This window comes from Eurosta solidaginis, chromosome 5, assembly GCF_040869045.1.
Source record: "Eurosta solidaginis isolate ZX-2024a chromosome 5, ASM4086904v1, whole genome shotgun sequence".
Lineage (NCBI taxonomy): Eukaryota > Metazoa > Arthropoda > Insecta > Diptera > Tephritidae > Eurosta > Eurosta solidaginis.
Genome location: NC_090323.1, coordinates 80,993,191 through 81,015,282, shown reverse-complemented (window position 1 = coordinate 81,015,282; position 22,092 = coordinate 80,993,191). Strand labels below are relative to the sequence as shown.

Below are 22,092 nucleotides of genomic sequence, written 5' to 3'. Positions count from 1 at the left end.
GCGTCCATTCGGCTTCTCTTCAACAGAGCCAGGAGGAGTAAATTACCCTCGGACTGGGAGCTCTATGCGGTGAGTCTGGGGATTTATAAATATGAAATTAGGATAGCCAAGCGAGATGCATGGCGAAGCATCTGCGAAATATTCTCTAGGAATCCCGCTCCTCTGGGGTATCTGAGAGATGATGGTGGGGACTGGTCGATGAGTAGCGAGGAGTCCCTAAAGCTTTTACTGGACAATCATCTTCCCGATGTCCCCGTTGCGCAGAGATCTTCGCCTGCATGGTCGGCGGTCTTGGCCATTCCAATACGGGAAATTCAAATAACCTGGGACATAAGGTCATTCAAGCCCTATAAGTCTCCTGGCCCGGATGCAATCATTCCTGCGCAATTTCAAAAGTCTTTGGGGATTTCCTGCCGCTGGTTAGCCATCATCTATACTAACTGCCTCAGGATTAACTATATCCGGAGGTCTTGGCACACGGTTAGGGTTATTTTCATTCCGAAGGCCGGCAGAAGCTCTCATGTATTGTAGTGCCAAAGTAAAATACATTAAAATAAATTGTAGATGGCAACCCTTTTTGGAAATGTCCAAGATGCAACCATACATCAGATGCACTTGGCATCACTAAAATTATTAGAGTCGAGCAATTTGGAGAGTATCTGATTGGCTGAAACTGCCGTTGATCGACGCCATGATTTATTTCGACGCCATCATTAATATCGTTGCTAAGCAACGTAATGAAAAGCTGCCTAGCTACAGAGTTGCGTTAGCGGCAGTTAGTCAGTTTTTAAGTGAACCTGCAGCTGCACCAATACGTGGAATTATAAACGGAAACAAGTGAACAAAGAAAGTGATAGATTAAAAGGACATGTACGTTGAACACAGTAAAAAGACTGAAAATATTAAATAAAGTTGTGTAAGAGACTGTAAAATATTAAACATCTTTTCTAAAGAAGGAGAACTAAGTTGTAGAGAAAAATATAGTTAATATAACGAAAGAATAAAAACTGTTTTTAATAATTTAAAGAAGAAAGGAAAAATTAAGGTGAGTGTGCGCGTGGCAGCCGAGTGAGTGCGCGGCGGAACATTTTTATAGGATCCCAATATGGATCCTCCACATGGCGACCGTGGGCCGAAGCCCTGGAAATGCGGCGAGCGGCAGAAAGGAGGCAAGCCTCCTAACACGTGTGGGAAAAACCCACCTAAAATTAAAATTTGAAAATTTTTTATAATTAACAAAAAACCAATACATCCAAAGTTACAAAATCAAAATTCACAAAAAAGTCTAAAACCAGAAAAAAATTTACAAAAAAAGTATAAAACATAAAAAAAAAATATTACAAAAAAAATATAAAAATTTGAAAAATCTACAAAAAAAGTACAAAACATTTAAAAATTCCTACAAAAAGGTTAAAATCAAAAAAAAATTTAAAAACCGAAAAATTACAAAAAAATACAAAAGTTTTAAACAACTACAATAAATTACTAAATTTAAACATTTTCACACAAAAAATACAAAACTCGGAAAAATCAAAAAATACAAAACAAAACTGAATTATCGAACGTATTAATACATATAAAATATACAAAGATCTAATCATTTTCATAAAAAAAAAAGCATGCAATAAAAATTTTCAATTAAAGAGATATCAGCACAAATATGGCGGTAGTTGTGGCTTATGGCAGTGGCTAGTGAAAAAAAAATTTTTAGTTGAAAGACATTTAAAGTAAATATATATATACGAATAACACAAAAAACTTAATAAAAACGGAAATAATAGGAAAATTTCGGAATTTAATAATAAAATAAACACTAATCGGAAGCAGAAATAATATAATTCGAAAAACTAAACCTTTTGAAAAAACTGTACAAAAAAAATTTAGTGGAAAAACGGCACTAGCCACGCCACTTTAATAACGGCACTAGCCACGCCACCATCATAACGGCAAACTACCGTGAATCAACAACAAGGACATGCGAAAGGAAAGAGACGCCATCTAACAACAGCAGCAGCAGAACAACAGCACCAGTGGGTACAGCAAACAAGGAAGCAAATCCAGCATCAATTGGTATGGTGTGCGAAAATTTTATTTTTCTACATTATTATAAAATAATATTTTTAAATTTTTTTAAATAACTATTTTTCAATTTTCAACTATTTTCCGAACTTATTATAAAACTTACGAACATATTTCAATTAATTAGCTAAAAAAAAAAAAAAAAAAAATTTTTCTTAATCCACTTACCATACTCATTAAAATATAAACACATTTTATTTCACTTAATTTTCCAAATTATTCTTTACCATACGTATTACAAAATTTTTTCATTATATAAAAAAAAAAAAAAAAAATTTTTTTAATCTACATACATACAATACATAAATTAATTGAATTTCACATACTTTAGGTATATGGGTAAGATTTTGGGCAGGCACTGTGGGACAGGGTCGGACAAAAACAAAGAAAACAATTTTTTTTTAATTTTTCAATTACTGCTTCTAGTTTTAGTCCCACTCTGCCCTACAGTGGGCCCCATAAACACAAAAATACAAAAAAATTATTTTTTACTTTTCGTAAGCGGTGCGTCCGCGTAAAAATATGACGTAAATTTTTTTTTAAACCCCGGTGCGTCCGAGGAAATTCATAATACAATTTTGGAAAGATGCGGTGCGCCCGTATCTATAAAAATAAAAACAATTTTAATAAAAGCGGTGCGTCCGTTTAAAGCCTGTACAAACATAGTTGCCATTCTATAATCTTTGCATTTAAATTCAAATAAAATTATAACTTTGCCATATATTTCTGATTCAAATTCTTACACACTCTGTACAATTATAAATTCTTACATTCCAATAAATATATTCGTAAACAATATTCAACATCTTTTAAATTGCATGTGAATTTCAATTACAACTTCCTTTTTGCATGAAAAATTTTCAGCTAATTTCAATCATTGGATTTGGATTTACGGACAACAAAAGCGTAAAGTAAATATTTTCTTAAATCCTTTCATTAACTAATCACTAACTTTAGTATTTCAATAAAATTCACTAACTAACGTTTTTGCTATAAGTATTCGCTAACAAATTGTATAATTATAACTATAATCTAAAAGCTTTCAAAAATACATACTTTCACAAATTTCTTTTAAAATATTTTCATAAATTTCCTTTAAGAATACTTTCATAATTTTCTTTTGAGCTCAACTCAACTCGTTCCAATTTAATTTCCTTTAAATTTCTATTCAATCTTCATAAACAAATACCACATATCTTGCAACAAAAATTTTTTTTTAATATTTCGTCCATTCGTTTCAACACGTATGGACCTAAGAAGCGGAAAGGTTATTTCTAAAAATTCCAATCCAGATTCAAGTCCCGAAAATTCAGAGCAAAATTTAGAATCCACAAACTTAGAGCAAGATATAAATTCCAATAACTCAGATTCTGATTCATCTTCGAGTTCATCGTCAACTAATACCTTAACAAGTGAACATAATTATAAATTATCCCTGAGTGCAGACTTTTTAGGCTTTGCTAATCAACCTGTAACTCCAAATTCTAGTTTTTCTATTCTAACTCCGATTCTTAACGTCACAACCATGGCCACAATTGAGGAGAAAAAATCGTTTATTAGTACTTGTGCCTCGATTATGCGAGACAACTATAGTGGAGACCCGTTAGCACTTGGCTCATTTATAAATAAAGTTGAATTAATGGAAGTATTCTCTAACGAAGATTTAACTCCTAATTTTATTGCATTTTTAAAATCCAAGCTCGAAGGCAAAGCTCGCGAAGCACTACCAACGCATATAGAATCAGTCAGCCAAATTAAAGAAGCGCTATGTAGTGAAATTAGGCCAGACAACTCGAAAGTTGTCGCTGGAAAAATTGCAGCCTTAAGAGTAACCAATAACAATTTTTCAGAATTTTCAAAGCAGGTAGAAGAGCTTTCTGACTCGTTAGAGCGCTGTCTAATCATTGAAGGTATGACGAAGGCAAAAGCCCATGAGATGGCAGTTGAACAAACCATTAGCGTTTGTAGATTAAATAGTAGGTCAGATATGGTGAAATCAATCCTTGCGTCAACAACCTTCAAAGATTCAAAGGACGTAGTAGCGAAAATGATTATAGAGCGAGAACAGGAAATTAAAGAACGGCAAGTGTTAGCGTTTCGGTCACATCCGATAAGATATAGTAATTTCCGTGGAAATTCTAGAGGTAACAGCAATTTCAGATATAACAACAATAGTAATTTTCGATTTAACGGTAATGCAAATAGGCAACACACTAATACAAATTTCCGAAATAACAACTATAACAGAGGCAATAATCACAATTATAACAGAGGCTATAATCGCAATTATAATAGAGGCAATAGCAATTCCAACAATAACAATAATAATCGGTCTGGAAATAACAGAAATTCCAATAGTCAGGGTTCAAATTCTAGAAATTCAGCCAATGTTCGTTCTTTAAATGCCGAAGCCCCTCAGGCGCGAACACTGAGGGAGCAGGAGCAATTCGACTAAATACTTCTCAATCAATATATTGTCTAAATTTAAATTTTTCCGATTTCGTCGAAGTCGCTTGTAGCGATTCTCATAAAATATGTTCCTTTCTAGTAGATTCACAGGCAGACATTTCACTAATAAAAATTTCCAGTTTGGCAAACGATGTAGAAGTAAACAATAGTAACGTAATAAATATAACAGGCGTAACAACAGACACGGTAACAACACTAGGAACAGTTAATACAAGTATAATCGCGTCAAATACATTTTTTCCTCTGACTCTTCATGTTGTCAATGACAACTTTAATATTCCTTCGGACGGTATAATAGGGAAAGACTTCTTAAAAACGAACAAATGCATAATCAATTATGCTAATGACACAATTACATTCGGACAAGGGACAGAAAAGGTAAATATTTCAATTTTGCATAGCACTTCAACAAATAGTCTTGTAATTCCACCAAGATGCGAAGTTTTTCGTGTTTTTAGTTTGAAAAATTCGACAAGTCCAGTTTTTGTCGATTCTCAGGAACTTAGTAACGGTGTTTTCACAGCAAAATGTGTCGTTGATACAAAAAACCCAATAATAAAAGTTATCAACACCACCGAAGAGGTCAAATATGTAAAAGATTTCAATATTCAAACTGAAGACATTAAAAACTTCAATGTCTATCGCATAAATGATACACCTATCGACTCAAAACGTGTAGAAGAGCTTAAATCAATTTTAGCAAAACAAATGCCTTCTTACGCAAAAAAGAAATTACTTGATTTATGTTTGAAATATTCTGATATTTTTGCACTAAAAACCGACTTAATGACGCTTAATAAATTCTACGAACAAAAACTTAGACTAACTGACAAAACTCCTGTCTATATTAAAAATTACCGTTTGCCATACACACAACGCGAAGAAATAAATAAACAAGTCGGAAACCTATTACAGAATGATTTAATCGAACCTAGTTTTTCAAACTATAACAGTCCTTTAATTTTGGTACCGAAAAAAGATCCAACGGGCAAAAAGTCGTATCGTATGTGCGTAGATTTCAGAGCAGTAAATAAAAAGCTTGTAGCCGACAAATTTCCACTAGCACGCGTTGATGACATACTCGATAATCTTGGCAGAGCCAAGTACTTTTCAACTTTAGATCTTTTTTCTGGTTTTCACCAAATACCCCTTCACCCTAAATCTAGAGATGTAACTTCTTTCAGTACAGATCGAGGAGCTTTTCGTTGGAAAGTTTTACCTTTCGGGTTAAATATTGCACCAAACTCATTTTCTCGTATGATGTCAATAGCATTTTCAGGAATTTCACCAAATCAGGCTTTTATGTATATTGACGACGTTATCGTCATTGGTTGTAGTGAGACACACCACCTTAAAAATTTAGAAAAAGTTTTCGAAACCTGTAGAAAGTTTAATTTAAAGCTGAATCCAAACAAATGCAATTTCCTTCGTTCCGAAGTAACTTTTCTAGGCCATAAATGCACCTCAAAAGGCTTGCTGCCAGATGATTCGAAAATAGACGCTATTAAAAGGTATACTAAGCCAAAAGACAAAGATGCGGTTAGGCGATTTGTCGCATTTGCAAATTACTACAGGCGATTTATACCGAATTTTGCGTCACTGGCAGCGCCTTTAAATCGTTTAAATAGGAAAAAAGATGAATTTGTTTGGGACGAAGCGTGCGAAAACGCTTTCGAAAAACTAAAACAAGCATTAATGTCTCCTCAACTACTACAATACTACTACCAATACAAAAGAATTTATAATTACAGTAGATGCTTCTAAGAGTGGGTGTGGCGCTATATTAAGCCAAAAGCATGGTGATAACGATTTACCAATTTGTTTCGCGTCAAAATCTTTTAATAAAGCAGAGCAGAAAAAAGCAATTATCGAATTAGAACTCCTAGCAATACATTTCGCTATAAAGCATTTTCGCCCATATGTTTACGGTACAAATTTCACAGTAAAATCTGATCATAGACCACTAGTTTATCTTTTTAACATGAAAGACCCTTCCTCTAAACTTTCTAGAATTCGATTAGAACTGTCAGAATATAAATTTACGATTGAATATATAAAAGGAAAATCTAACGTTGTGGCTGATGCTCTTTCACGCATTAGTATAGACGAAATAAAAGAATCTACAAAGCACGTTTTAGCAGTCCAAACGCGATCACAAACCAAACAAAAGGAATTACAAAATAAAGACGATAACTTTACTGATACTTTTTGCGAAACGCCTAAAGTACAAGTTTATGACAAATTCTCATACAATTTTTCAAAAAAGATACCGCGAATAAAGTCGACTATACAATTTAATAAGAATAATGAGATCTCCAATATACAAATTTATGCGCATTTAAAACATAAAAAATTAAATTTACTTAATTTTGTGAATGCTAACGGAAAAACAAATTTAGATGAGTTATTTTCGAGGCTTGAAAAAGCAGCCGGCAGTCACAATATTAAGCAGTTAGAATGGCCAAAAAATGATATATTTTTCAAAGAATTTTCAATTACAAATTTTAAAATCAGCGGTAATAAAATTTTAAAATCATTACAAATAATACTAACAGACCCTGTAGAAACTGTAACAGAAACAGAGCAGAAACAAAAACTTATGACAATTTATCATGAGGACCCTTTGTTAGGCGGTCATTGCGGTACAAAACGATTATATTCCAAATTAAGAACAAAATACTATTGGAAAAATATGACTCGTGACATAGCTAAATTTGTCAAAAATTGCAATAAATGCCTTTTAAATAAAGCAAAACCCAAAACAAAGGAAAATCTTGTTTTGACTCCGACCCCCTGCAAACCCTTTGACATAGTAATTGTCGATACAATAGGTCCACTTCCGGAATCCAAATATGGTAACAAGTTCGCTGTTACTATGATTTGTGACTTTTCTAAATACCTGATAACAGTAGCCGTACCAGATAAATCAGCAAAAACTATTGCTTGCGCTATTTTTGAAACCTTTGTATTAACATATGGTACAATGAAAGCTATTAGATCCGATTTAGGAACGGAATATAAAAACGAATTATTCTCTGAATTGACAAAACTTTTAAAGATTGATCATGATTTCTCAACAGCCTAACATCACGAAACTGTTGGTACTGTTGAAAGAAATCATAGAGTCTTTAACGAATACTTGCGTGCATATCTAAATGAAACGTATTCAGATTGGGATACATATTTAAAATACTTTACATTTTTACACAATACTAGAAGTAGTTCGGTTTTTGATAATAAATTTACTCCCTTTGAATTAATATTTGGCAGAAAAACTACAATGCCACATGAATTGCAAAAAGAGAAAATTGATCCGATCTATAACGTAGAAAATTACGCAAAAGAGCTTAAGTTTAGAATGCAAAAATCGCATAAAATGGCAAAAAATTTGATTATTAAGCATAAGATTAGAAATAAAGATTTATACGATAAAACGGCTAAGCCTTTAGAAATTAAAATTAATGATAGAGTTTTAGTAGAAACAGAACCTAGAAATAAACATAAAAATATATATCAAGGTCCCTACATAGTAAAAAATATTGATGGACCAAATATAACAATTTGTGAGAAAAGTAATCAAAACGAAAAAATTGTACATAAAAATAGAGTACAAAAAATTAATTAAATTTAGCCTGTACTTATGTCTATATAAGTTACTAAATAATCCTTAGATATAAATATACAAATATATTTTAAGAATCCGCCAATGAAGGCTAAAGGAAACAATTTTATGAAAATGTAAAAATAAATTTACTAACGTAGATCCTACAATAAGAATAAAAAACCGGTTCATTTTAAAACAAAATTTCTATTAATTATAAATCTCCGAACATTAACTTTTTTGCATATTCAATTTTCTTGATAGTTTAAATTTTTCATTATATTTACAAAAGTTGCACTGTTCTGAATGAATGAATCCCGGGTTAACACCGTTCATTCAAAACATTACAACAAATTACTAAAGCCCAAAGAAGAATGTGGCAAGATTAATTACTTAATCTTACCAAATTCTTCTTTTCTAAAGGGGGAAGATGTAGTGCCAAAGTAAAATACATTAAAATAAATTGTAGATGGCAACCCTTTTTGGAAATGTCCAAGATGCAACCATACATCAGATGCAATTGGCATCACTAAAATTGTTAGAGTCAAGCAATTTGGAGAGTTTCTGATTGGCTGAAACTGCCGTTGATCGACGCGGCGGAACATTTTTATAGGATCCCAATATGGATCCTCCACAGTACCACCTAACAATTTCAGGCCAATCGGTCTCTCGTCGTTTCTTCTTAAGACTTTTGAGCGGTTGATTGACCTGTACCTACGGGAAAGGATACCTCGGGAGTTACTGTCGGCTTCACAGCTGGCGTACTGCAGGGGCAGATCGACGGAAAGGGCTCTCCGTTCGATTTTAAAGCAAATAGAGGGGTCCCTAGAACACAAAGAGTATACTCTGGGTGCCTTTCTAGACATCGAGGGGGCTTTTAACAATGTCTTACCGGGGACAATCGAAAGAGCTCTCGTGGGTTTAGGAGTCGAGGCGGCTCTGGTTGAATTTATTAGCAAACTTCTATGCGGCAGAATTGTCGCAGAAGAGTGGGGAGGGGCCATAATTAAGCCAATGGTTGTCGGGTGGTTGCCTATGCAGATGACGTCGCTATCCTAGTCTGGGCACCGTGCGCGATGTTCTGTAGGGCTACCTGGATACTGTGGCTAGGTGGGCTGAATCATGTGGATTGGCGGTAAACCCGGGAAAAACGGAATTTGTTCTTTTTACAAGGAGATATAAGATGCCCGATTTCAGAACTCCCTCGATTGGAGGGGTACCGTTGGTACTTTCTGATAGGGTTAAATATTTGGGGATTGTTTTGGACAAGAAATTGTTCTGGAGACCCAATGTGGAAGATCGGGCCAGGAATGCCGCCATTGCCTTGTACTGCTGCAGAGGGGCTTTCGGAAAGAGATGGGGACTCTCGCCAGGAGTAGTACACTAACTTTATGAAATGGTGGTCAAACCGATTCTGTTATATGGGGTGCTAGTCTGGTGGAAAGCACTGGACACGGGGAGTCACTCCAAAATGTTAGTGTCAGTGCAACTGACGGCGCTGATCGGTATCAGTGGCACTCTCAGAACAACACCTACCTTGGCACTGAACGTCATGCTGAACATATTCCCAGTAGCTATTGCGGGAAAAGCGGCCGCGGCAAGGTCGTTGGTGAGGCTTCGTGATATGGGATAATTGCTTTCTGACCGCGGCACTCTAGCCTTCTTACCAGTTTCTACTTTATCCCGGAAAGAACGGACTATTGTATGCCGATAACTGCTCCCTATACAACCTTCACCCCAGTCATTCCACCGAGAGAGGAGTGGAGAAGAGGAATTTTCTGGGGCATGGGGCCGGTTAACTTGTTCACGGATGGGTCGAAGCTGGATGGCAAGTTTAGGTTGGCTGATTACTGCAGTGTATTCCAAGCGGAAGTTGCTGCGATTAAGGATGCGGTGGATGGAATGCTATCCAGTGCTACAACGGTTAGGGAATTTAACATATACTCTGATAGCCAAGCGGCTATCAAGGTCTTGAGCTCAACTACAGTGCGATCGAGGGTGGTCTGGGAGTGCCTGACCTCGTTTGCGATTGCATCGAATTATTTTACAATTAAGATTATCTGGGTTCCGGGCCATAGTGATATCCCGGGTAACTGTCAAGCGGATCTCTTAGCCCGCATCTTCCATAGCTGGGCCTCGAGTCAGCTCAGCAAACGTTGGGCGGACACCACGTCTTGCAGGGTAGCAAGATCTTTCTGGCCGAAAGTGGATAGCAGGAGGTCTGCTGAAATAATTGGGTTCACTAAGGTTCACCTATCAATGGTCATTGGGGTTTTGAAAGGGCACTGTCCCATGGGTATCCATGCGGTACGTCTCAATATTCTGCAAACTTCATCCTGCTGCAGCTGTATGGAGGATGGTGAGGTGGAATCACCAAATTACTTTATGCTTGATTGCCCAACTTTTGCCAGAACTAGGCGAAAGTACATCGGTCGCGACTCACTTGGATCTCCCGATGATTAATCCAAAGTTGAGATCGGTATCATTCGGAGCTTTATCGTTGCTACCCAACGATTCTCTAAGTAGCTAGATCTAAGTCATCGTTATTTTTGGTGTATGTGAGCTATCCTTATCAGGGCAGCTACCACCTAACCTAACTTAACTTAACCTATGTTCACGTAATTAGCATGAAACCACTTTTGGCATACCCCCTCACAACCAATACATTCGTCGTTTGTAAATTTCTTTTTGCATTTACCGCAAGTTTCCCCTCCGCCACCGTCCATACAGTATCGAGTCAATGTCACAAATTAAAGATTCTTGTTAATTTTTAATAATTTAATGTAACTTCATATAATTTCTCTTTATTTCGGTTTATTTATTTGTAGTTTACTGTTTATACAGATATTACATTTTCTATTGCAATATTTTTTATATATTTTGGCTGTAAATATACGAGCGAAAAATTTTCCAAACAATTGTTAGTTAGAGTTGCCAGATTTCGGTTAACATTTTCAATTTTTTCAATGTTTTCTAGCTTTATAAAGTAAGGAAATATTCCTTAATCTTCATGTGCTCGGATGATAAAACTTGCGTAGGCTGCCGGAAGTCTACATTTGTAGCAAGCATACAAGTACTTGTAAAACTAAAACCGACTGTTTGTCAATTGCTTTATAGTTCAGTCAGGTTAGGTTAGGTTGAACTTACCGGTCCATGAGGAGAAGTTTGTTTTAACGACCAAACTGAAAAACCCTATCAATAACTAAGACCTATGTTATAAAATAACTCCGCCCTCTTGGCAAATACTAGAAGCTTCCTAGGACTTAAGCCCCTTGCTGCTTCCAGATCTGACAGCTGTATCACTCCTAATAGCTGGAGTGCACTCCTAATAGCTAGCCCAGTCTAATTGGGATGTCTACGGAGCAAGCTTCAAGGGATGCGCCCTTTTTAGCTAGTTCATCCGCCCTGGGACCTAATATAGATGTATGCTTCTCCTTGTCCCGATTCTCTCCAGATACTGCTTACACTATAACACGCATGTACATAGTTCAGCCAAATTAGACCAATAAATAACAAAAATGATGCAAAAAGTTACAACAAGCTGAAAATCAATAAAACTGTTCTGATCCACCGCCTTTATGAGGTATCGTACTTAGTGTGTGCATATTATGACGATTACACCTTTTACAACTTTTTGGATCGCAATATCTCAGAAAAGGTGGATCGTAGGCAAAAAATCATCGAGAGGCTTTTTTTAGATAAATTTAAGATTTTTCAACAATTTTTATGATGAAACATACCGTTTTGCTGAAAATCGCGGAAAACTCATTTTTATCACCTTTGAACTTGAATAAAAATTTTTCCAGACACTTAAATGGTGAGGAGTTTCCAAATTTTATTTGTAATTATATTTCAATTAGTTTTGTCATTTTCGCTTGTAACTTTTTGCACCACCAAATGTCAATTACTTATACGTGTATTCTACGAAAGCTTTTATTTAAATAAATATAGTTTAAAAAACTAAAAAGCACGCTTTTAAATAATATCGAACTAAAGAGGTAAAAATGGTCTTCAAAATATATAAGTTTAAAACACTAATGAATCAAAAATTGGAGTATTTTTTTTTTGCGGTGGAAATAAAAAAAATTTCATAGGTAAATGTATATCCTTTAATTAAAACTATAAAATCATATTTAAATAAATAAATACAAGGCGCGATAGCCTCCAAAAAGACTTTAGGCCGACCTTCTGTTCCGATTTGCGTCGTGCTCTTATATTTTTCCTGAAAATTTACGCCTACTCCGAACTAAGAAGCTTTTCATTGTAGAAATACACTCGGAGTGTTTGCCCAAACACTGCCGAGGGGCGACCCCGCTAGGAAACACTTTTTTCTAAATTTTGATGATGCTACGCAGGGGAATTGAACCCAGGATATTCGGTGTGGAAGGCGGAGTAAGCTACCACTACACCACGGCAGCGGTCGTGTTTGATTAGTTTATTATAGAGGCAATAATTTCCTCCTGTTTCCTATTTGAGAAAAATACATCGGTTTTTTGACACACCGTAATGTACACATATTCATTCATAGTATTTACTTTATATAGCTCACCTTATGACTTGATTCGGCTATTTGCTTCAATCCAACTGACAAATTCTTCAATTTGGCAGAATTTAGAGATAAACGTGACAGTAGTGGCTTCGCAAGACCATGGCGTTTTGCCTCAGCCATATCCTTTGCATTCGCTAGCAGAATAAATTCCTCCCTGCTTAGTAATAAATCAGCCAAATGGTTAACTGCATTGGCGCGTTGTTCTGACGTAAGTGCCTGCATCTGTCGACTGCCAATTCGTGCTGGAAAGTCAAAAAAAAAATATATATATAATAATAATGGTGTAAATTTAAAATAAAACTAAACCCTTTGTCCAATTGACGTGACCAAATAGAGTCAAAAATCGCTATGTTTTTCTTTGATATGTGTGCATATGTATATATACGGATGCGTGTGAATGTACTTGGAAATATTCCACATTTTCAAATGTAACTACCCGTATAAACAGATGAGCACATACTTTCGGGTTATTTATCCATAAGGATACATACATAACACATTTCATATGAGCTCTAACAAAACTATCAAAAAAAAGTAAGAAGATCTAAGTTCGGGTGGAACCAAACATTATATTCTCAGCTTCGTACGATTCATTCTGATTTAGTTCTTTGATATTAAGTATTATCAAAATCGGGCATGTTTATTAATTAATTTTTCCAACATTTATAAGATACTCTTTCCGTTAAAGAAGAAAATATATTACCGAATTTTGTCACCATAAGTCAGTTAGTTTTTGAGTTGCGGCTACCGAAATGCCGAAAATTGATTTTAAAAAATGCGCCCACTTTTTAATATTCCCCTTTTTGCATTTGTTCTTCTCATTGCATTTTAAGAGTTAAAAGACATTGGCGTGAAGTTATTTCTAGCAAAGCTACTGGGCCCTATATTCGTCAACGCCTTTTTTTACACGGTTAGAGATTTTAACCTAAATTTTAAACCATTCATCGGTTTAAGAACCTTTTTGATCTTTTTATACCAAATTTGAAACCTCTCAATTTACTCCTGTGTTTTTCAATTTTATTCAGTTTCAATTGTACGTCGATCGCAACCAAACCTATGTAGTAACCACCGCGTGAGGTTTACGCAACTTGTGTGAAAGTTTGAACAAAATCGGCCGACGCATCTCTTCAAACACCGGCGACCAACAAACACACATTTTAGCCTTTCTTTTTATACTCAGTTGAGCAGAGCTCACAGAGTATATTAACTTTGATTGGATAACGGTTGGTTGTACAGGTGTAAAGGAATCCAGATAGATATAGACTTCCATATATCAAAATCATCAGTATCGAAAAAAAATTCTATTGAGCCATGTCCGTCCGTCCGTCCGTGTGTTAACACGATAACTTGAGTAAATTTTGAGGTATCTTGATGAAATTTGGTATGTAGGTTCCTGGGCACTCATCTCAGATCGGTATTTAAAATGAACGATATCGGACTATAACCACGCCCACTTTTTCGGTATCGAAAATTTCGAAAAATCGAAAAAGTGCGATAGTTCATTACCAAATACGTATAAAGCGATGAAACTTGGTAGGTGCGTTAAACATATGACGCAAAATAGAAAAATCGTAAAATTTTGCACAATGGGCGTGGCAGCGCCCACTTTTAAAAGAAGGTAATTTAGAAGTTTTGCAAGCTGTAATTTGGCAGTCGTTGAAGATATCACGATGAAATTTGGCAGGAACGTTACTCTTATTACTATATGTATGCTTAATAAAAACTAGTAAAATCGGAGAACGACTACGCCCACTTAAAAAAAAAAAAATTTTTTAAAGTGAAATTTTAAAGGAAAAGTTAATATCTTTACAGTATATAAGTAAATTATGTCAACAACAAATTTTCAAAATAGTCGTGGCTCCGCCCTTTTTCATTTAATTTGTCTAGGATACTTTTAATGCCATATGTCGAACAAAATATTACCAATCCTTGTGAAATTTGGTAGAGGCTTAGATTCTAGGACGATAACTGTTTTCTGTGAAAAAGAGCGAAATCGGTTGAAGCCACGCCCAGTTTTTATACACAGTCGACCGTCTGTCCTTCCGCTCGGCCGTTAACACGATAACTTGAGCAAAAATCGATATATCTTTACTAAACTCAGTTCACGTACTTATCTGAACTCACTTTATATTGGCGTAAAAAATGGCCGAAATCCGACTATGACCACGCCCACTTTTTCGATATCGAAAATTACTAAAATGAGAAAATGCCATAATAATATACCAAATACGAAAAAAGGGATGAAACGTGGTAATTGGATTGGTCTATTGACGCAAAATATAACGTTAGAAAAAACTTTGTAAAATGGGTGTGACACCTACCATATTAAGTAGAAGAAAATGGCTAAAGTTTTGCAGGGCGAAATCAAAAGCCCTTGGAATCTTGAAAAGATAACTGTTCGTGGTATTACAAATATATATAAATTAGCGGTACCCGAAAGATGATGTTCTGGGTCACCCTTGTCCACATTTTTGTCGATATCTCGAAAACGCCTTCACATATACAACTACCACCACTCCCTTTTAAAACCCTCATTAATACCTTTAATTTGATAACCATATCGTACAAACACATTATAGAGTCACCCCTGGTCCATCTTAATGGCGATATCTCGAAAAGGCGTCCACCTATAGAACTAAGGCCCACTCCCTTTAAAATAACACCTTTCGTTTGATACCCATATCGAACAAACAAATTCTAGTGTCAGCCCTGGTCCACCTTTATGGCGAAATCTCGAAAAGGCGTCCACCCATAGAACTAAGGCCCATTCCCTTTTAAAATACTCATTATCACATTTCGTTTGATACGCATATTGTACAAACGCATTCTAGAGTCACCCCTGGTCCACCGTTATGGCGATATCCCTAAATGGCGTCCACCCATAGAACTAACGCCCATTCCCTTTTAAAATACTCATTAACACCTTTCATTTGATACCCATATCGTACAAAAGCATCCTAGGGTCAACCCTGGTCCACCTTTATAACGATATTCCGAAAAGGCGTTCACCTATAGAACTAAGGCCCACTCCCTTTTAAAATACTCATTTACACTTTTCGTTTGATACCCATATCGTACGAGAAATTCTAGAGTCACCCCTGGTCTACCTTTATGGCGATATCTGGAAAAGGGTCCACCTATAGAACTAAGGCCCACGCCCTTTAAAAATACTTATTAACACCTTTCATTTGATATCCATATCATACAAAGAAATTCTAGAGTCACCCCTGGCCCACGTTTATGACGATATCTCGAAAAGGCGTCCACGCATAGAACTAGGCCCACACCGTTTTAAAATACTCATCAACACCTTTCGTTTGATACCAATATTGTACAAACACATTCTAGAGTCACCCCTGGTCCACGTTTATGTTGATATCCCGAAAAGGCGTCCACCCATAGAACTAAGGCCCACTCCCTTTTAAAATACCCATTAACACCTTTCATTTGACACCTATATCGTACAAACAAATTCTAGAGTCACCCCTGGTCCACCTTTATGGCGATATCTCGAAAAGGCGTCCACCTATATAACTTAGGCCCACTCCCTTTTAAAATACTCATTAACACCTTTCATTTGATATCCATATCGTACAAAGAAATTCTAGAGTCACCCCTGGTCCACGTTTATGACGATATCTCGAAAAGGCGTCCACACATAGAACTAAGGCCCACACCGTTTTAAAATACTCATCAACACCTGTCGTTTGATACCCATATTGTACAAACACATTCTAGAGTCACCCATGGTCCACGTTTATGTTGATATCCCGAAAAGGCGTCCACCCATAGAACTAATGCCCATTCCCTTTTAAAATACTCATTAACACCTTTCATTTGATACCCATATCGTACAAAAACATCCTAGAGTCAACCCTGGTCCACATTTATAACGATATTCCGAAAAGGCGTCCACCTATAGAACTAAGGCCCACTCAATTTTAAAATACTCGTTAACACTTTTCATTTGATACCCATATCGTACGAACAAATTCTAGAGTCACCCCTGGTCTACCTTTATGGCGATATCTCGAAAAGGGTTCACCTATAGAACTAAGGCCCACGCCCTTTTAAAATACTCACTAACACCTTTAATTTTAAACCCATATCGTACAAACAAATTCTAGGGTCACCCCTGGTCCACCTTTGTGGCGATATCTCGAAAAGGCGTCCATCTATAGGACTAAAACCCACTCCCTTTTAAAATACTCATTAACACCTTTCATTTGATACCCATATCGTACAAAGAAATTCTAGAGTCACCCCTGGGTCACCTTTATGGCGATATCTCGAAAAGGCGTTCACCCATAGAACTAAGGCCCACTCCCTTTTAAAATACTCATTATCACCTTTCGTTTGATACCCATATTGTACAATCGCATTCTAGAGTCACCCCTGGTCCACCGTTATGGCGATATCTCGAAAAGGCGCCCACCCATAGAACTAAGGCCCACTCCCTTTTAAAATACTCATTAACACCTTTCATTTGACACCCATATCGTACAAACAAATTCTAGAGTCACCCCTGGTCCACCTTTATGGCGATATCTCGAAAAGGCGTCCACCTATATAACTTAGGCCCACTCCCTTTTAAAATACTCATTAACACCTTTCATTTGATACCCATATCGTACAAACAAATTCTAGGGTCACCCCTGGTCCACCTTTATGGGAGCAGTCATTTCATCGTGTTCAAAAAATCTTCTTGAGGAGTTTGCATAATTTGTGTTGCCGTATCCATACTTTGGGCAGTCAACTCTCAGGCCAAGCTCTTTATAGAATGCATCTTAAATTTTTTGTCTAATGTTTTCTTTTTCCTTAGATGTTGCATTGTTATCGAAAACTTTTCCGTGTTGTGGTAGTGTATAAGCCAGTTTCAAAACGAATTCCATGCACCTTATCCTCGCATGCAAAGCAGTTATTCCATACTCATAATTTAGTTCGTCAGTAATTGAATCATCAAGATTTTCAAAGTATTTTTGACTCTTCTTACAGATTGGACATTTCAATGTAGATGATGTGTTTGTTAGTAAGTTTAAAACTTTTCCATCGATCATTGTTAGAAGAAAATCATGCTTTATGGTAATAACATTCCGTCTTCGATTTCATTTCATTTCTTTATTGAGTCAATGTATGTATGTAGTATGACTTAATGTGATAGATAGTAAGACTCAATGCAGTCCTTGAAGAGAGACCTAGAAATGGCAAAGTCAAGATCTAGACTCCTAGATAGGGAATTGAATTCTACAAGTCCTCTTAGAAGAGGAGCAAAGCTGAAGTAATTAGAATGCAACATTTCAATACGGAATTTATTGTGAAAGAGGAGGGCTCTGTTAGGGGCGTTGAAAGTTACCTGACCCAGAAGTTCAGAACAATCAATAGCACCAGATATTATATCAAAAACAAGTAAGGAAGGTTAAGTTCGGGTGTAACCGAACATTACATACTCAGTTGAGAGCTATGGTGGCAACATAAGGGAAAATAACCATGAACCGATGGTAACCCTGGAATGTGTTTGTATGACATGTGTATCAAATGAAAGGCATTAAAGAGTATTTTGGGAGGGAGTGGGCCATAGTTCTATAGGTGGACGCCATTTAGGCATATAGCCATAAAGGTGGATCAGGGTTGACTCTAGAATACGTTTGTACGTTATGGGTATCAAATGACAGGTGTTAATGAGTATTTTAAAAGGGAGTAATCCTTAGTTCCATAGATGGACACCGTTTCGAGATATCGCCACAAAGGTGGACCAGGGGTGACCCTAGAATTTGTTTGTACAATATGGGCATCAAACGAATGGTGTTAATGAGTATTTTAAAAGGGAGTGTGCCTTAGTTCTATAGGTGGATGCCGTTTCGAAATATCGCCATAAAGGTGGACCAGTGGTGACTCTAGAATGTGTTTGTACGATATGGGTATCAAATTAAAGGTGTTAATGAGTATTTTAAAAGGGAGTAATCCTTAGTTCCATAGGTGGACGGCGTTTCGAGATATCGCCATAAAGGTGGACCAGGGGTGACCCTAGAATTTGTTTGTACAATATGGGCATCAAACGAAAGGTGTTAATGAGAGTTTTAAAAGGGAGTGGTGGTTGTTGTATAGGTGGTCGTATTTTCGAGATATCGCCATAAAGGTGGACCAGGGGTGACCCTAGAATTTGTTTGTACAATATGGGTATCAAAAGAAAGGTGTTAATGAGTACTTTAAAAGTGAGTAATCCTTAGTTACATAGGCGGACGCCGTTTCGAAATATCGCCATAAAGGTGGACCAGTGGTGACTCTAGAATGTGTTTGTACGATATGGGTATCAAATTAAAGGTATTAATGAGGGTTTTGAAAGGGAGTGGTGGTTGTTGTATAGGTGGACGCCATTTCGAGATATCGCCATAAAGGTGGACCAGGGGTGACCCTAGAATTTGTTTGTACAATATGGGTATCAAAAGAAAGGTGTTAATGAGTACTTTAAAAGTGAGTAATCCTTAGTTACATAGGCGGACGCCGTTTCGAAATATCGCCATAAAGGTGGACCAGTGGTGACTCTAGAATGTGTTTGTACGATATGGGTATCAAATTAAAGGTATTAATGAGGGTTTTGAAAGGGAGTGGTGGTTGTTGTATAGGTGGACGCCATTTCGAGATATCGCCATAAAGGTGGACCAGGGGTGAACCTAGAATTTGTTTGTACAATATGGGTATCAAAAGAAAGGTGTTAATGAGTACTTTAAAAGTGAGTAATCCTTAGTTACATAGGCGGACGCCGTTTCGAGATATCGCCATAAAGGTGGACCAGGGGTGACCCTAGAATTTGTTTGTACAATATGGGTATCAAACGAAAGGTGTTAGTGAGTATTTTAAAAGGGAGTGGGCCTTGGTTCTATAGGTGGACGCCGTTTCGAAATATCGCCATAAAGGTGGACCAGTGGTGACTCTAGAATGTGTTTGTACGATATGGGTATCAAATTAAAGGTATTAATGAGGGTTTTGAAAGGGAGTGGTGGTTGTTGTATAGGTGGACGCCATTTCGAGATATCGCCATAAAGGTGGACCAGGGGTGACCCTAGAATTTGTTTGTACAATATGGGTATCAAAAGAAAGGTGTTAATGAGTACTTTAAAAGTGAGTAATCCTTTGTTACATAGGCGGTCGCCGTTTCGAGATATCGCCATAAAGGTGGACCAGGGGTGACCCTCGAATTTGTTTGTACAATATGGGCATCAAACGAAAGGTGTTAATGAGTATTTTAAAAGGGAGTGGGCCTTTGTTCTATAGGTGGACGCCGTTTCGAAATATCGCCATAAAGGTGGACCAGGGGTGACTCTAGAATGTGTTTGTACGATATGGGTATCAAATTAAAGGTATTAATGAGAGTTTTAAAAGGGAGTGGTGGTTGTTGTATAGGTGGTCGTATTTTCGAGATATCGCCATAAAGGTGGACCAGGGGAGACCCTAGAATTTGTTTGTACAATATGGGTATCAAAATAAAGGTGTTAAAGAGTATTTTAAAAGGGAGTAATCCTTAGTTCCATAAGTGGACGCCGTTTCGAGATATCGCCATAAAGGTGGGCCAGGGGTGACTCTAGAATTCGTTTGTGCTATATGGGTATCAAACGAAAGGAGTTAATGAGTATTTTAAAAGGGAGTGGGCCTTAGTTCTATAGGTGGACGCCTTTTCGAGGTATCGCAATAAAGGTGGACCAGGGGGACTCTAGACTTTGTTTGTACGATATGGGTATCAAACGAATGGTGCTAATGAGTATTTTTAAAAGGAAGTGGGCCTTCGTTCTATAGGTGTTCTCCTTTTCGAGATATCGCCATAAAGGTGGACCAGGGGTAACTTTAGAATATGTTTGTACGATAAGGGTATCAAATGAAAGGTGTTAATGAGTATTTTAAAAGGGCGTGGGGCTTAGTCCTATAGGTGGACGCCTTTTCGAGATATCGCCATAAAGGTGGACCAGAGGAACTTCAAGTGGCAAGACATTGATAAGCATGCATCTCGCATTGTAGGGTGGCATGGGATTATCAAAGTGTAGAGTTTGAGGAGCAGACCGAATGAATTTCCGCTGAACTCTTTTAATTCTTAAAGAGTGTGAAGAATATATCGGATTCCAAATGACTGCGGCATATTCTAACTTTGAACGTACTAAGGAATTGTACGAAATTTTTCTGGTATACGGGTCTTTGAAATCCTTCGTATATCGTCGTTAGAAAGCTAAGTTGGTATACGCTTTTGGTATAGGAAAGTTAACATGATTAGCAAAGGTAAAAAACGAATCAAAAATTACGCCAATATCACGAAACTCATCAACTGAGGCAAGCGTTACGTTTGAGATCGAATACACGGACGAAAGGATATTCATTGACTTAGTAAACGTTATGTGACAGTATTTACTAATGTTGAGTCGCAGATTATTTTGGGAAGCCCAATCGTTAATAGCTTTCAGATCTTCCTACAGACGCAAAGCGTCAGAAATACTGGTGATCTTACGGAAGAGTTTTAAATCGCCTGCATAAAGTAAATAATTAGAATATTTTAGGCAAGAGCCAACATCATTAATAACCAGTAAGGAAGGCTAAGTTCGGGTGTAACCGAACATTACATACTCAGTTGGGAACTATGGAGACAAAATAAGGGAAAATCACTTCGTAGTAAAATGAACCTAGGGTAACCCTGGAATGTGTTTGTATGACATCTGTATCAAATGGAAGGTATTAAAGAGTATTTTAAGAGGGAGTGGGCCATAGTTCTATAGATGGACGCCATTTACGGATATCGCCATAACGGTGAACCAGGGGTGACTCTAGAATGCGTTTGTACAATATGGGTATCAAACGAAAGGTGATAATGAGTATTTTAAAAGGGAGTGGGCCTTAGTTCTATGGGTGGACGCCTTTTCGAGATATCGCCATAAAGGTGGACCAGGGTTGACTCTAGAATTTGTTTGTACGATATGGGTATCAAATGAAAGGTGTTAATGAGTATTTTAAAAGGGAGTGGGTCTTAGTTCTATAGGTGGACGCCTTTTCGAGATATCGCCATAAAGGTGGACCAGGGGTGACTCTAGAATTTGTTTGTACGATATGGGTATCAAATGAAAGGTGATAATGAGTATTTTAAAAGGGAGTGGGCCTTAGCTCTATGGGTGGACGCCTTTTCGAGATATCGCCATAAAGGTGGACCAGGGGTGACTCTAGAATTTGTTTGTACGATATGGGTTTCAAATGAAAGGTGTTAAAGAGTACTTTAAAAGGGCGTGGGCCTTAGTTCTATAGGCGGACGCCTTTTCGAGATATCGCCATAAAGGTGGACCAGGGGTGACTCTAGAATTTGTTTGTACGATATGGGTATCAAATGAAAAGTGTTAATGGGTATTTTAAAAGGGAGTGGGCC

The 22,092-nt window shown here is 36.9% G+C and overlaps 2 protein-coding genes across 3 annotated transcripts in view; one reads left to right on the top strand and one right to left on the bottom strand.

The window, feature by feature from the left end:
- Positions 1-22,092, bottom strand: part of P5CS (Delta[1]-pyrroline-5-carboxylate synthase) — a 958,896-nt gene that overhangs the window by 645,679 nt on the left and 291,125 nt on the right. For both annotated transcript variants that reach the window (XM_067791361.1, XM_067791360.1), the window contains exon 8: positions 12,699-12,940. In XM_067791361.1, the coding sequence (XP_067647462.1) occupies positions 12,699-12,940 (242 nt within the window). The remainder of the gene's footprint in view (positions 1-12,698; positions 12,941-22,092) is intronic.
- LOC137251936 (GATA zinc finger domain-containing protein 14-like) lies at positions 1,378-5,064 on the top strand. Its single transcript, XM_067786963.1, has 2 exons — positions 1,378-2,070; positions 2,944-5,064. The coding sequence occupies exon 2, from the start codon at positions 3,326-3,328 to the stop codon at positions 4,532-4,534; it is 1,209 nt and encodes a 402-aa protein (XP_067643064.1). The 5' UTR covers positions 1,378-2,070; positions 2,944-3,325; the 3' UTR covers positions 4,535-5,064.

Excerpts from the sequence above, each read along its gene's own strand:
- LOC137251936 (XM_067786963.1), top strand. The coding sequence starts at position 3,326 with ATGGACCTAAGAAGCGGAAAGGTTATTTCTAAAAATTCCAATCCAGAT.